Source organism: Microcaecilia unicolor, chromosome 3, assembly GCF_901765095.1.
Source record: "Microcaecilia unicolor chromosome 3, aMicUni1.1, whole genome shotgun sequence".
Classification (NCBI taxonomy): Eukaryota; Metazoa; Chordata; class Amphibia; order Gymnophiona; family Siphonopidae; genus Microcaecilia; species Microcaecilia unicolor.
In genome coordinates, this window is record NC_044033.1 from 253708974 (window position 1) to 253723839 (window position 14866).

General features: G+C 46.6%; 1 protein-coding gene across 1 annotated transcript; it reads left to right on the forward strand.

Annotated features, from left to right (window-relative positions):
- The first annotated feature begins 797 nt into the window (after positions 1 to 797).
- DNAAF3 (dynein axonemal assembly factor 3) lies at positions 798 to 14655 on the forward strand. Its single transcript, XM_030195412.1, has 12 exons — positions 798 to 877; positions 3552 to 3635; positions 5282 to 5424; positions 6769 to 6862; positions 7174 to 7331; positions 8909 to 9085; positions 9769 to 9891; positions 10146 to 10268; positions 11882 to 12119; positions 13051 to 13165; positions 13253 to 13327; positions 14004 to 14655. Exons 2-12 carry the CDS (start codon positions 3554 to 3556, stop codon positions 14152 to 14154), a joined length of 1479 nt encoding a protein of 492 aa, XP_030051272.1. The 5' UTR covers positions 798 to 877; positions 3552 to 3553; the 3' UTR covers positions 14155 to 14655.
- Positions 14656 to 14866: the final 211 nt, after the last annotated feature.

Genomic DNA, 14866 nt, shown 5'->3' on the forward strand with positions numbered 1-14866 from the left:
TTTAAATTTACTACTTTGTAGCTTCATTGAATGCCCTACTAGTCCTAGTATTTTGAAAAAAGTTAAATAAGTTTAAAAAAAATAAAAGAAATCTTTTGTCCTCCATCTTTTAAGGCACTGCCTACCCAATGGATCAGGTTTCCACTTGTTACAGATGGACCAGGCAAAGACAGTCCCTTAGTAGTTCTAATCTTTTACTATTGTTTGGGTGAACTAAAGCTCCGCCTACTTGCTTCAGCTCTTACAGTGGACTAGATAGGAGACGAAGTGAACTTGTCGATGAAACCCAAACCTCCTTGTCTAACCCTTATGGTTGTGGGTAAACTAAAGCCCCGCCCACTGCTCGGAAGCCCCGCCTACTGGCTGCAGCTCTTTCTTACAGTGCGTTCACTTCGTCTCCTGTCGATGAAACCCAAACCTCCTTGTCTAACCCTTACCACCACTCCGTTCCCCCTCTACCATCTCTCTCTCCCTGTCCGCTATCTGTCCGCTCGTCCTGAGCCAGAATGCCGGTCTTCTCGCCTAGCCGGAAACCGGAAGTGGCGTCAGAAGAGGTGGGACCTCGGGGGAAAGAACGCTAGAGTCGGGGCTGGTTACTAGGCAACCTGGATGCCGGCGACCTCAGACACACGTTGGGGAAGGAAGTTGAATAGACAGACATACCGGGCAGCTGCTGCTTTTCCTGCGCTTTGTTGTGGGGTAAATTTCTATTGAATGTTTATTTATTTGTTGCATTTGTACCCCACATTTTCCCACCAGGTCTAATTATGTGCAAATAAGTGTTGTTGTTTTTTTTAAGGCATTTAGGGGCTCTTCCACTGGACCTCCCTGCCCCGTCCACTCGAGGAATTGGAGAGTAAAGAGGACAGAGGCAGAGGTGGGATTTGAACGCAGATTCAGTTGCATCCTACTCCTCTTTTCCAGCTTATCTTACCTGTTCTGGGCAGTCTCAAAAACAGGGGTGGCCAACCTCAGTCCTCCAGGGTCAGGTTTTCAGGATATCCCCGATGAATATGCATGATTTGGTTTGCATGCAAATGTCTTTCATGCATATTCATTGTGGAAATCCTGAAAACCCGACTGGCAAAAGGGTGCTCCAGGGCTGGACTTGGGAAACACTGTTCTAACCCATTTTTGGCATAGGCAGCCTCAAAAACAGGGGTGTCCAACCTCAGTCTTCCAGGGTCAGGTTTTCAGGATATCCCCGATGAATATGCATGATTTGGTTTGCATGCAAATGTCTTTCATGCATATTCATTGTGGAAATCTTGAAAACCCGACTGGCAAAAGGATGCTCCAGGGCTGGACTTGGGAAACACTGTTTTAACCCATTTTTGGCATAGGCAGCCTCTAAAACAGGGGTGTCCAACCTTAGTCCTCCAGGGTCGCAGCATATTCATTGTGGAAGTCCTGAAAACCTGACTGGCAAAATGGTACTCCGGGGCCGGACTTGGGAAATACTGTTCTAGCACATTTTCAGCATAGGCAGCCTCTAAAACAGGGGTGTCCAACCTCAGTCCTTCAGGGCTGCAATGCACTCAGGTTTTCAGGATATCCCCAATGAATATGCAAGAATTTGGTTTGCATGCAAATCTCTTTCATGCATATTTTTTTTTTTGTTACATTTGTACCCTGTGCTTTCCCACTCACGGCAGGCGCAATGCGGCTTACATGGGGCAAAGGAGGGTTAAGTGACTTGCCCAGAGTCACAAGAAGCTGCCTGTGCCTGAAGTGGGAATTGAACTCAGTTCCTCAGGACCAAAGTCCACCACCATAACCACTAGGCCACTCCTCCACTCATTGTGGAAATCATTGTGGAAATCCTAAAAACCTGACTGGCAAAAGGGTGCTCCAGGGCTGGACTTGGGAAACACTGTTCTAGCCCATTTTCAGCATAGGCAGCCTCTAAAACAGGGCTGTCCGACCTCAGTCCTCGAGGGCCGTAATCCACTCAGGTTTTCAGGATTTCCTCAATGATTATGCATGAACTTGATTTGTATGCAAATCAATCTCATGCGTATTCATTGTGGAAATCCTGAAAACCCAACCTGGCAAGGGCCGAAGTTAGACACCCCTGCTCTCAAAAGATGAAAACAAAGAGGGGATGCAGTGGGGCAAACTTCCATATCTTGGTTTCATAAAGCACTGGGAGAATTCAAACCTAAAAGGGATATTGGTGAAGTAGTGAGGAGATGGGAGCAAGAGGTGGGGGGCACAATAGCAGAAGGGAAGGTGATGGCTGCGCTCAAAGGGTTAACAGGGGTAGTACATAGTGCGGAATTGCAGGAGTGCCATTTTCGATCAATACATAGGGCATATTTCTCGGGCAAGCAAGCATGGCATGCAGGGGTGGAGGGGGCAGATAGATGCCAAAAGTGCGGAGTGGGCATGCCCTCATTGGCACATGGGATGTGGCAGTGTCGACCCATTTGGAGGTTCTGGACGGCTCTCGCTCGGTTTGTTTCAGGGACTTTGGGTTTTAGGATACAACTCACATTTGAACGGATAATGTTTAGTTCATCATTGGTGTGGGCGGCAGGGACGAGGGAAGAGAAGTTATTCCTAAGTAAATCCTGCATTCTGGGAAAAAAATGCATATTGAATCACTGGCTGATGGACATACCGCCCTCATACTGGTATTGGAGGAATAAACTGCATGCGCTTATGCTCTGGGAGGCAAAAGGTGCTCGATATACACCAAAACGGAGGCAACAATTTATTAAAACATGGAAGGCATATTTAAATGTTATAGCTCCTAAAGTTAGAAGCCAGGTGTTGAATGAATTGGGATGACTGTGGAATGAATGGAGGGGATGGGGGGAGGTAGTATTCACAGGGTACGGTGGGGGGGGGGGGGGGGGGGAGAGATTGCGAGGGGCTACCAAAAGGAATATTATAATGTAGAGATAATAGAGAACTCAAATTGTGGTCTCACGATTACTTACACGATGCCAAGGGAGAGAGGGAGGGCAGGCGGAGATATAGAACAAACTGTTAGCAGAGCTTCATATCAGCAGGTACCCGTGAGCTGCTCATTTCCCCCTATTGGCCATATATCTTACTATCATGAAGGTACTGCTGGGAAAGCACGGGGTGGAATAGAGGGGAGGATAGGGTAAGGAGATGCAACGGTTAAAAGTTTGAGGGTCATAGTTATCATTCGGCAATTGCTGGGTTTGTATAGGTATGCCTACTGTTATAGCATGCACTGTTGGAAATGTTTGTCTTGATTACCTGTGAATCAATCAGCTGAGAAACAATCGGATCCTACGGGGGCTTTACAAGTTCAGACTCCTGGAGGAATGTGGCAGTAAAGCCGATTCGATATGAGTGGGGGGTATAACGAGGGGGGGATTAGTTGGGGGATAGGGATAAATGGCATATATATATAGAAAGTATTGATGATGACTGCACATGACTGTGATTGATTACATCTGATGTGACTATTTTGCTGATTGTCAAGGTGTTTGTTTTATTAGAATGTCATCAATAAAAAATTGTTGAAACTAAGATGAAAACAAGTATGCAAACAATGTTTCTTTCTTTATCAGACATGACAGCCACGGGAACCGGACAAGGCTTTGGATCGGTGACCTGGTGGGGTTTCTCTCCCGCACTTGACCTCCAGATGAACAGTAAGTCCTCTGCACCCTCCGCAGTACTGAAAAACACAAGCCTGAGATGAACAGGAAATTGCATCTCGGAGGAGAGATGGGGAGGGTGGGTTTCACTGTTCAGAAACAATGAGAGGACAAGTAGAGAGTGTAAGATTGGAAGGAGAATGAGAAGTAAGATCACATCGCATTGAGCTGTGTGGATCACCCCCCAAATCCAGGTGTTTTTCTGGCTCCTGAAGACTGGCCATTGGTTTTATTTTGTACATCCCGTCCAAATCAACCCAGTCCTAGGGACCTACCCAGCCAGTCAGGTTTTCAGGATATCCACAATATGCATGAGAGAAAATGCACTTCCTCCACTGTAAGCAAATCTATCTCTTGCATATTGATTGTGGATATCCTGAAAACCTGACTGACTGGATGTGTCCTGGGAACTGGTTCAAACTGGTAGATGCTATGCTAGAGATTTTCTCTGATGGCCTTTACGGAGTCTGTAGAAAATTCAAAGACAAAAAAAAAATCTTATGGATTGTACTTGGAGTCATATTTATGAAGGATGGTGTTTCCAAATCTCTGCCTTACTCATCAATTACTCATCAATTGTGGCTGCAGGTATAAAGTTTATTTGGTATTGTTTATTCATTTATGTACACAGACTTGATATACCGCTAAGGCATGGGATATAGGTAAAAAGCAGTTTACAATAAAATCTTTAAAAAATAATAATAATTAAAATACAGCATTTGAAATCTAAAATAATAATAAAAGAGAGGAACCGAGAAAAGAAATAGAAAAAAGATGGGAGCTTATTTGAATTTGAGAAGGGAGGTGGGAGGTTACCAATGGAAAGTGGTAACTCATTCCATAATTTAGGATCCAGGTCACAGAAAAAGGAGGTGATAGTGCCATTGTATAAATCTCTGGTGAGGCCGCATTTGGAGTACTGCGTGCAGTTCTGGAGACCGCACCTACGGAAAGATATAAACAGGATGGAGTCGGTCCAGAGGGTGGCTACGAAATTAGTAAGCGGTCTTGAATGCAAAAATTATAGGGACAGGCTTATGAACCTCAACATGTATATGCTGGAAGAGAGGAGGGAGAGAGAAGACATGATAGAAACGTTTAAATATATCAAGGGCATTTATGTACAGGAAAAGAGCCTTTTTCAAATGAAGTAGAGCTCTGGAATGAGGGGGGCATACGACAAAGTTAAGAGGGAATAGGCTTAGGAGTAACCTAAGGAAGTATTTATTTCACAGAAAGGGTGGTGGAGGTGTGGAATGGCCTCCCGGTGGAGGTGGTGGAGTCGAGGACTGTTCCAGAATTTAAAAAGGCATGGGATAAGCATGTGGGATCGCTTAGGAACAGGAAGAATTAGGGGTTACAGAGGATGGGCAGACTGGATAGGTCATATGGCCTTTATCTGCCGTCATGTTTCTATGTTTCTAGGTAACAAAAAGCACATTCACGGGTGGAGAATAGTCGTATGCGGGACGGAGGAAGGAGAGTGAGGAATTCTCAGACTTTGGAGAAAATCAGCTTAGAATATTACCATTTTATTCCAGATTGTTCTCAAGTTAGCTGAAATGCAGCACCTCTTGTACCCCAAAAGCTGCTCAGTAGAAATTGACATCTTCCCCATCCCCCCCCCCCCCCCCCCCCAGGTCTCACCTCAATGGAGAACCTGCATGTGTCGGAAGATCATGCCATACCCGAGCTGAACCTGCTGCTGGTGGGCTGCGGTGACAGTCGACACCTTCTCAAAACCATATGCCAGGCTCACCGCTGGCCAAAGAGGAAGCTGAACGTAAGTTACTGTCGTAAGGTCTTGAGAAAGGCTCGCGCTGATCCGCAGTCCTGAATCAGAAAGAAAACATCTCATACTGACCCTGCAGCTCCATCAATAAAGTGTTCTGTGTTTAGGGAGTAGGAAAAAGGTTTTGTTTTTTCTTTGCTGGTGCTGTAGAATTGGTTTCACACAAATAGTATTGATTTTCACAAGGAAAGCAAGAACTGACATGTAGTTGGAAAAGGTTTAGGATTGGACAGATGGTCTGGTCTTCTAAGATGTGATGAGCTACAGTCAATACACAGAAAGACCAGTCTGCATATGTTTCTAAAGCTTCTGACACTGCAGCCTGGCATCTTCTGGATCTCAGTGCTTGAGTGGGTTCCTTAATGTTGCTGATGTAGTAACTTCCAGAGGGTCAGGCCTCCCGGCAGTAAAGCAGAAAGACTGGGTATCCTGCTGTTCGCATGTGCTTCTGTTTTATACTGAATATGGAGCAAACATTTAAAATATAGAGTGGGTGTGTTCACACAGAAAGAAACCCCAGAAAAACAGGATTGGGAGGGACCTTGGGAGAACCATCTAGGATGGTCAGGGAAGGACTTCGTGAGATCATTTAGAATCAGAAAAAGAATGGACTGGGAGGGACCTCAGGAGATCATCTAGAATCAGAAAAAGATGGAGCTGGGAGGGAGCTCAGGGGATCATCTAGAATCAGAGGCAGATGGGGCTGGGAGGGAGCTCAGGGGATCATCTAGAATCAGAGGAAGATTGGTCTTGGAGGGACCTCAGGAGATCATCTAGAGAAGAATGGGACTGGGAAGGACCTCAGGAGATCATCTAGAATCAGAGGAAGATGGGGCTGGCAAGAAGCTCAGGGGATCATCTAAAGTCAGAGAAGGATGAGGCTGGGAGAGAGCTCAGGGGATTATCTAGAGTCAGTGAGAGTTAAGATTAGGAGGAACCTTGAGCATAGTGGCTAGAATAGTGGGCTAAGAACCAGGGAAGCCCAATTCAAATCCCATGGGGGTTCTTTGTGGTCTTGGGAAATAAATGACATGGATGGACAGACTGGATAGACCATATGGTCTTTATGTGCCTTCATTTTTCTGTATTTCTATGTTTTGAGCTATAAATGAAAAGAGCATGAGCTAAATCCAAAATAAATCCCCTGAGGTGGTCCATCTGCTGCATCCAAGCTGGATTCCCTCTACTTAAATTCTCACAGACAGAGTCATGTTTGACCTGCTCTTAAAACTGTCCAGAGATGATAGTTCCTGCTCAACTCGAGTTTCTCCTTCCTAAAGTCCAGCCTCCCCTGTTTCATTGTAAAGTTCCTTTTCTCATCTCTCTTCCCTCCAGTTCTATGTCATTGAGAATAACTTGGAGGTGTTGGGCAGGCACCTGCTCTTTCTGGCACTCGCTCTAGAACGCCCGGAACAAATGGGCTTACAAGGTAAAAAGGTACAGTGGTTTCTGAGACGATTAAATTGAGCATTGACAGACCCACGTTAGGGTCCAACTCCCTGCTATGCTCACCCCAATCCAGGGGCATTTTACCTCACCTCTCATTGTCAGTAAGTGCCCTGTGGTGGTCCTGTTGCTATCAGGAGGTAATGAGGAAAGTGGGGAGGGGAGTGGTGATAACATGCACATATACAGCGCCGTTTCAGTAAGTGCAATCACCCTTGGGACACGAGGGCTGGGCAGTGCGGTTCTAGCATCCTTCATCCAGTGTGGTGATCGCTGTCCTCTCCACCTTCGTAGAGAAGAGCGAGCTGTTCCTTGAGCTCTTGGGGAACAGCCTGGTCCGTAGCCAGACAGCTGCTTATCTGCAGGAGAAGGCCAACCTCTTCATCCGCTACGTCACGGATATGGATTTCCAGCAGTGCAGCCTGCCAGCGTTGGATCTGTCGGCGCTGAAGGTGAGCCGAGTCCCCACCTTCTCACATTGTCCCCTCTCGTCTTTCTTTTTCACTCTCTGCTTTTCTATAGTATCTGAAGGACCCCTTTCCCCTATTGCCTGTACCCACAGCGGTGTTTTGTTGTGAAATGCTTGTGGCCCCCTGCATCTCCTCTCCTTCATGTTTCCATATGAGTACACCTCCCTTTCCTCTATCTCGGTATGAATGTTTTCCTACCTTTCATCTCCTCGTACAAAGTGCATAATTGAGACATCCATAACCCCCACATCACCTGCCTTTTTCAAAGTTGACAGTGCCGGCCTTGTTCTCACTGATGGAAGTTGCTTTCAACCCTTTTTTGCCCTCTGAAATGGAAATTGTGTTTGTCTGGATGGGAAAAGGGGAGGGGGGGTGGGAGAGAGGTATAATTCAGGAATATATTTTTTTCCAGCTCTCTGCAGCCTGTAGAAATGGACCAGCCTGCACGGTCCAGCAGTTCTCATTACAGAAGATTACCCTGGGATGATCTTGTCCCTTCTGATGCTGCTGTCTTGGTTTACTTATTTATTTCAATAAGTCCATCGCTTATTAGATTTCACAGCCCAGCAATCAAGTTTCTTCCGGTTGATTTTCCAGCCCTTGACAGCACTTCTGGGCAGCTCTGGGCACAGAGGAGGCTAATGACATCAAAAACCGTGAAATTGAGGAGTGAGAGAGGCAGCTGTTTTTCCTTGCATGGTCTGGCAAGATGATTTTGTTAAACTCTGGCTTGTTTCTGAATTAGAGCAGGCCCTGCAGGTGGTAGGAGTGATCCTTTTCCTGACATCCCCTGTGTTTAGGTTTTCTCTTGCCCACTGGGTTCTATGCCCAGCTGTGGTGCCTGGCTAGGGCCTTCTGTTGAAAAGACCAGTAAGACTTAAGGCACACAGTGAACCAAATCCGAATTAAAAAATACCTTGCACTCAAGTTGAGTGCACTGCACAGTCACAGTGGGTTATGGGAGGCAACGGGCATGGATTATATTATCCTTTCAGTAAAAACATTGCTTTGGCCCTGAATATTTGATCATGGGTCCCAAGTAGGGTACAGATTCAGATATTTAACAAGTGGTATTCACGTTTAAGGTTGCTCAGAGGCTGAACCCATTTACTTGCTAAGGAAAATTTAGGGTTGTGAACCTGTCAAGAGAGCTAGGGTCAGGGGAGAGGCGGGGTTTGTTCAGGGTCCTGAGGTTGAGGCAGGTGGAAACAGTTACAGGAGGGAGAGGGCCTTTAATGTGGAATGTGTTGTTGGTTAAAGTTTTTATTTTAAAGAAGGCTGAAACCCAAGTGTGTGGGAGCACAAACCTGTACTGTCCGTGCTGGGCCATAGGGTGAATAATTGATAGGGTGGGATTGGAGCTGGACTCCTGTGCAGTCCGATAGAGGAGTTCAGAGTGATCTGGCAGTGTCACAAAAGCAGAGTATCGGTCTCAGTGCTGATAATATTCCAGCGCCTGCCACAGTTCCCCCTGTGCAAACTATAGAGCTCAACACTTCTCAACGCTTCTTAGCTTTGATTTCCTTTGTGTTTTGTCTTGTACACATTTGTGCCTGGAGTTTAAAGAGCGGGACCAGCTGGAGGCCATCTTCAAATTCTGGCGCAACCCAGACCGCCACATCTTCCCAATGGAGCAGCTGTGGAATTCCCGCAGCAGGCAGTACCTGGGCAGCCGCTACGACTCCAGGAGGGGGGCCTTCGACTGGGACCTGTCTATGAAGCTTCATGACAGAGGGGTGAGTCAGCCTGGCTTCCACACCTTTATCGCTGTGGCACAGTGGCACAGGTCGCCACCGCAGCCAGGTCAAACATAAGTACATAAGTATTGCCATACTGAGAGACCAAAGGTCCATCAAGCCCAGCATCCTGTTTCCAACAGTGGCCAATCCAGGTCACAAATACCTGGCAAGATCCCAAAAAAGTACAAAACATTTTATGCTGCTTATCCCAGAAATAGTGGATTTTCACCAAGTCCAATTTAATAATGGTCTATGGACTTTTCCTTATGAAGCCATCCAAACTTTTTATAAACTCTGCTAAGCTAACCGCCTCTACCACATAGAGTGCATACATGGAATTGTAGTTCTAGTTTTCTTGGGAACTACAAATACATGCATGCCGTGGAACTAAGCCAAGACTGTTCAGGGTGAAGAACCTAAGAGGAGAGGAGGTTTGTCTGTGATCTGCCCTAAACTGCTCGTAGACCAAATTTTTCACTCATAACACCAGTTCAGGGCTGTAGTGTTTTATATTAATCTGCACCTGGGTGCAACTCCTCTATTCTTCTGCACAAAATGGAGAAATTAGTTCTTACCTGCTAATTTTCTTTAGTCCCAACAGACCAGTCTAGAACCAGGTTCTGGACTGATGTGGTGAGGATGATAAGGAAATTGTAAACTCATTTTTTCTTTCTCCCCAGGCGAGCACAATTGGTCACCAGGAGTATTATCACTGGCGAGAGAGTGGTGTGGCCTTTGAGATCCGTGAAGGGATCTACGATGTACCCAACAAGTCACTGGCCTCAGGGCGTCTGCTGAGGCACGTGAGTATTGCCCTTCTTCCACCTCTGGTAGAATTAAGATGGGAATAAGTGGGTTGGAAGGAAAGTTAAATGTTTCTGATGAGGTATTTATTAGTCTTTAAACTTCCAGTCACCTTGTGCATCATTAACATCAGGTTATTGGGAAGGGGAGAAGGGTCTGTAGTTGGCAGATGGCTGCTGACTAGTTCCAGTTTAGACATGTTTTTGCCCTGTTTACTCATTGTCTAACATGTATGTGTCTCTGTGTGCTCAAGAAAGGAGAGGAGGTTCCCGTCCGCGGTTACTGGGGAGACATCAGTACAGGACCCTACATAGCCTTTGGCATAGAGACAGAGGAGACCAGCCTGCTGAAAACAGTCAATGGCCAACGCACCAAGGTAAAAGCCTGGGCAGCCCCATGCTCCGAGAACAGAGGAACAGATGGGTCAGAGAGGGTTGGGAACATAGCACAGAGTGATTCACTTATAGCATGTGAAGTGTGACTTGGGTTTATTCCCAGTTACTTTTGTGACTGTATTTGACATTTTTAATTTTTATGAGGGGGGTGGGGGCTAGAACTGTCACTGCTGAGTGGCCTCCCTGGCTATTACAGGCTGGGATGCTGGGTGATATCTCTGACTATTTTTGTTCCCGAGTGACATGTCCTCTATAACGTTATCTGATTCCCTTTTAGGTTGGGATAGGGACCACTGCACAGAGAAAATTCTATAATTAACTGAAAACACAAAATGGCATTTTACACACTAAAGTGCTGATAGAATCATTTGGACTATATAGCGCTGACTTTTATGTATTGTGAAAGTATTTCTATTTCAATTGCTCTACCATTTAGGTATTCAAATTAAGCAGGTAATGCATCTGGTCCATAACGGCATTTCTGTACATCATTTCCATTGTAGCAAGCATCTGTGTTCCTTAACCTTTACGAAATTCTATGGCTGGTGTAAATGTTAGCGCCTAAGTGCGACATTTACTTGTGTCATTCGCAATATTCTGTAAATTAAGCACGGAAGTATCAGCCCTGCCTATGCCCCTCTCCTGACAATTACATGCTAAGCCATTTTAGCACATAATTATAGAATACCAGTTAGGCATGTTACTGCCATTCATGCACGTGAAGTGCTTTCTTAAGCATGTAAATGGCAGTGTTCTATAAATTTAAGCGTGCAAATGGTGCTTACATTTAGGTGACCTGTTATAGAATGAGGGGGTGAACGCATAATTGTTCCCAGGGTTGGAAATCGGCAATTAATGAATGCATTTTATAAAATACATGAAATGCACCAGTTTGTACTTCCTTAGCTTCCTCACCAGACCAGTCCAGAACCTGTGGGTTGTGTCCATCAACCAGCAGATGGAGACAGAGAAATGAAACAGGTCTGTGTGATTCGCCCCACAAGGACACTGTGCAGCTTTAACTACTCATCTTCTGGACTGATTACTGAGGCAGCTCCTGACAGGGTCAGACTGACCATACGGGCAACCAGGCAGTGCCCGAGGGTCTGGGGAGCCCAGTGCCTCTCTCCCCCACCCTGCACACTACAGCCCCCCCCCCCCCCCCCCCGAGCCTCAGTGTGCCCTCCCCAGGCCTACGTTGAAGTACCCTGGTGATCTACTAGCCTCTTTGGGGGCAGGAAAGAACCCCACTTTCCTTCCCCCTGCATCTTCAGAATAGGTGCCGAGACCCGTGAGACTGCCCAGATCACTGTAAGTCCGCCCCTGGCTCCTGACCTTGTTTGAGAACTGGGCATCATTTGAGCAGAGAGGTACTTCAGGTGAGGTTTCAGTTACTCCTGCCTTGGAGCAGGCGTACAGGCTGTTTTGTAAAGGTATATAGGCAGGAATGTTACATGTGTACCTATGCAGCTTATTTAAAAATTACCCACTGTATGGGGGAAAATGAAGCCTTCAGCTCATTGCAAAGAGGGTTGCTGTGAAGAAGGAGCAGCGTCTGCCATTGGCTAGCTTGTCATTTTGGTGTCCCTTCCAGACAGTTCAGGACATTTCACACTATAACGTCACTGCCATGTTCCACGAGCTGGTGGCCCAGAAGCTGTACTTGGCTGCTCAGGGGCTGGCAGAGGCCACATTATGCCAGATCACAGAAGTGGAAGAGGAGGAGGAAAGAGTCACGCTGCAGGAGCCGGAGGAAGTGCCGAGGTGTCCAGGAGGAGCCAACCAGAGGAAAGGAGAGTGCAGGAGCAGTGAATCCAACAAGGGAGGGCCAGGTCAGTTATGCTTCCTCTTCTGCTGAAGTGTTTGACAGTAACCAAACCTTTGTGAGCAGTTGAAAAGACTCTGTGGACTGTCCTCGAAACCTGCCTAGGGATAAAGTGCCCGCAGTAATGTGCAACTGCTTTTCCTGCCACCCCGAAAAACCATCAGGTGTAGTTTTTGAAAACATATGTTACCATCTCCACTGACCTAACCCTGCTTTTCCCCTGGCTAGAAGTTTGTGCATTCTTTATCCCCTTGCTTAACTACACAGGGGCGTAGCCAGACCTCGTGGTGGGAGGGGGCCAGAACCCGAGGTGGGGAGGCACATTTTGCTCTGCCGCTTCCCACCCATTGCCACAGCAAATACTTTGGCTGGACAACGCTTCAGCTGCTAAGGGCTGGGGACTCCCGCCAGCAAAACCAGGGGCCCACAGGAAATTGGGAGGGGGCAGGCCCCCGTGGCCCCACGTAGCTATGCCACTTCCTACATATAGGGTGTGCAGTTTTTGGCTACCTTATTTACCTGCCTGAAATGACCTTCCCTATCTACCGAGCCAAGTTATGAATTTGTTAAATGTAATCTGTATATAAGGTGATTCTTTTTTCTTTTTTTTTTTCTTCCAGAAAGCTTTATTGAAAGTTGTCACAACTGTGGACAAGATAATCTAGATATCAATAACTATACAGTACAATTCCACAATGTTTTCCCCTTCCCCCTTGTCCCAAGGTCAGGTCTTTAGGCCCCTCTCCATATAAGGTGATTTTAATGATGTGATCTAGTCCTGTGTCTCTGCACCAGTCACTACTGTATTGTTCCTTCTCATTTCCCCTATAGAAGCCCTTGTGCTTTCTGAGCGTTAGAAGTAATGACAGTGTATTGGATGAGATCTGGATGAGGCTGTATGGGGTGCCCACATTCTCACAAATCTCTTGTTGCCCTAGACTTCCTGTGCCCAAAATATGTGAAAATCCATTTCCTACCACTCAACAGCATGACGGAGCTCCATCGCAAGACAAAGTATCAGAATCTCTTCAACCGTGTGTACTTCTCCTACAGGTAAGGCATGCAACCCCTTGGGAAAGCTGACCTGTCAGCAGAGCTATTTTTGGTCTCTGATCACCCCCCCCCCCCTTCTCTTTCCAGTATGGTACATCACTTGAAGCCGGAGCTGAAGCTGCTGTCTGCCCCCAGAGCCACGTTGATTGTAGAGCTGGCGAAGTGAGTGAGAGGACGAGCTGTTCCCAACTGGCTGACGGTGACTGACTGCATTACAAAAAAAAAAAAAGAGAGGGAGGTGCTAAGAGAAACAGAGCCCTCCAGGGAAAACACATACATGGGGGGGTGGGGAATCTGGGACATTTCTGGAGAGCATAAGACCCTCTATAAGCTGGTCGGAATTCACCCTTTGGTGGGGCATATTGGGATCTCCAGTGTAATGTAAAAACAGTTTAAAACAAAGAGACCTCTTGCGGGCGGTGGTAGCTCTGGTCCCCTCACTCACTCCTCTTCCCCAGAGTCGGAACCACTGAATTCGCACTTCAGAGAGGGTATCGTGGCATGCGCCTAGTTTGCCCATGCTGAGGATCATTGATAGCGCCGGCCATGTCTTTTTTTTTAATAAAAATAATCCTGTCCTACTCGCAACATCTTTATAGAGAGGGGTCTGAGAGATTTAGCGTATCACTGGCATTATCTTGTGGGAAGGTTGCTTTGCTTTCTGTAGCTGTCACTGCCCCCTAGGTAATAAAGGTTCAAAAAAACAAAGGGACAGATGATCCTCAAGATCCAATGTGGTAAAAGCAAAGGAGCATTGTAGTGAATAAAATTCTTTGAAATATCTGCTGCTTTGCTTTTACCTTATTAATGAAGATGTTTTCTGTTTTTTTTCCCCCAGGTTTATGGTTGATGTCAGCAAGGACCAGATCCAGAGCTTCGCTGACCAAGTCACTGAACTGGCGAAGGACGCCAGCTTCCTGCCCTTCAGGCCTCCCCCCGAAATTCAGAAGGACTCGTTCATGGGCTTTCAGCTTAGAGACAAGCAGTGAGCGGAGATCAGAGGCCCAACGGCCATTCCTCAGCAGTATGGTCCTTTAAAGCCCAGCCCCCTCCCCTTTCCAGCACTTCCACAGCTTGAAGTTTCATGTGGACCGAGATCTGGAGGGGGGGAGAAACCCACCACAGGAGCAGAGGCCATAGTAACATTGTGAATGACAACAGTCTATATTCCTGCTGGCTGGTTCTCTTCCACTTTCAGTAAATGAGCAGAGATTTGCATCGAAACCAAGCCCAGCTCTCCACAACCCTTCAACCTACCCTCCATATCTGTCCCAAGCCTGTTTAAAATCTGTTCAAGTGTCAGCTCTTCCCTTGTTCCAGGTCCTTTCATCTTTACCAGATCAATAATTAATCCAGTGCTCAGTCCTGCTCCCTTTCTGACAATCCCCACAGCCACAAGAGATTTAACCAGTGACTCTTTTGGGTTATGAAACCTGATGGGGTTATGCTGTCACTCTCTGTCCATTCGCTTGTGTCTTTCCCATGTTTGACTCCCCAAATTTTCATATGAGCAAACGCAGAAGCCCCCTCCTTCATTTTACCCCCCCCCCCCCCCCCACTCGCCCTGACCGTTCCGCTCTGTGTCTGTCCCGTCAGAAAATTTCCAGACAGTGTGGAATCAGGCTGTCAGAGTGGACTTCCTGTCATCAAGGGCTAGATTTACTGAATAACAGTTCAACACGAGCAAACACCATTAATACA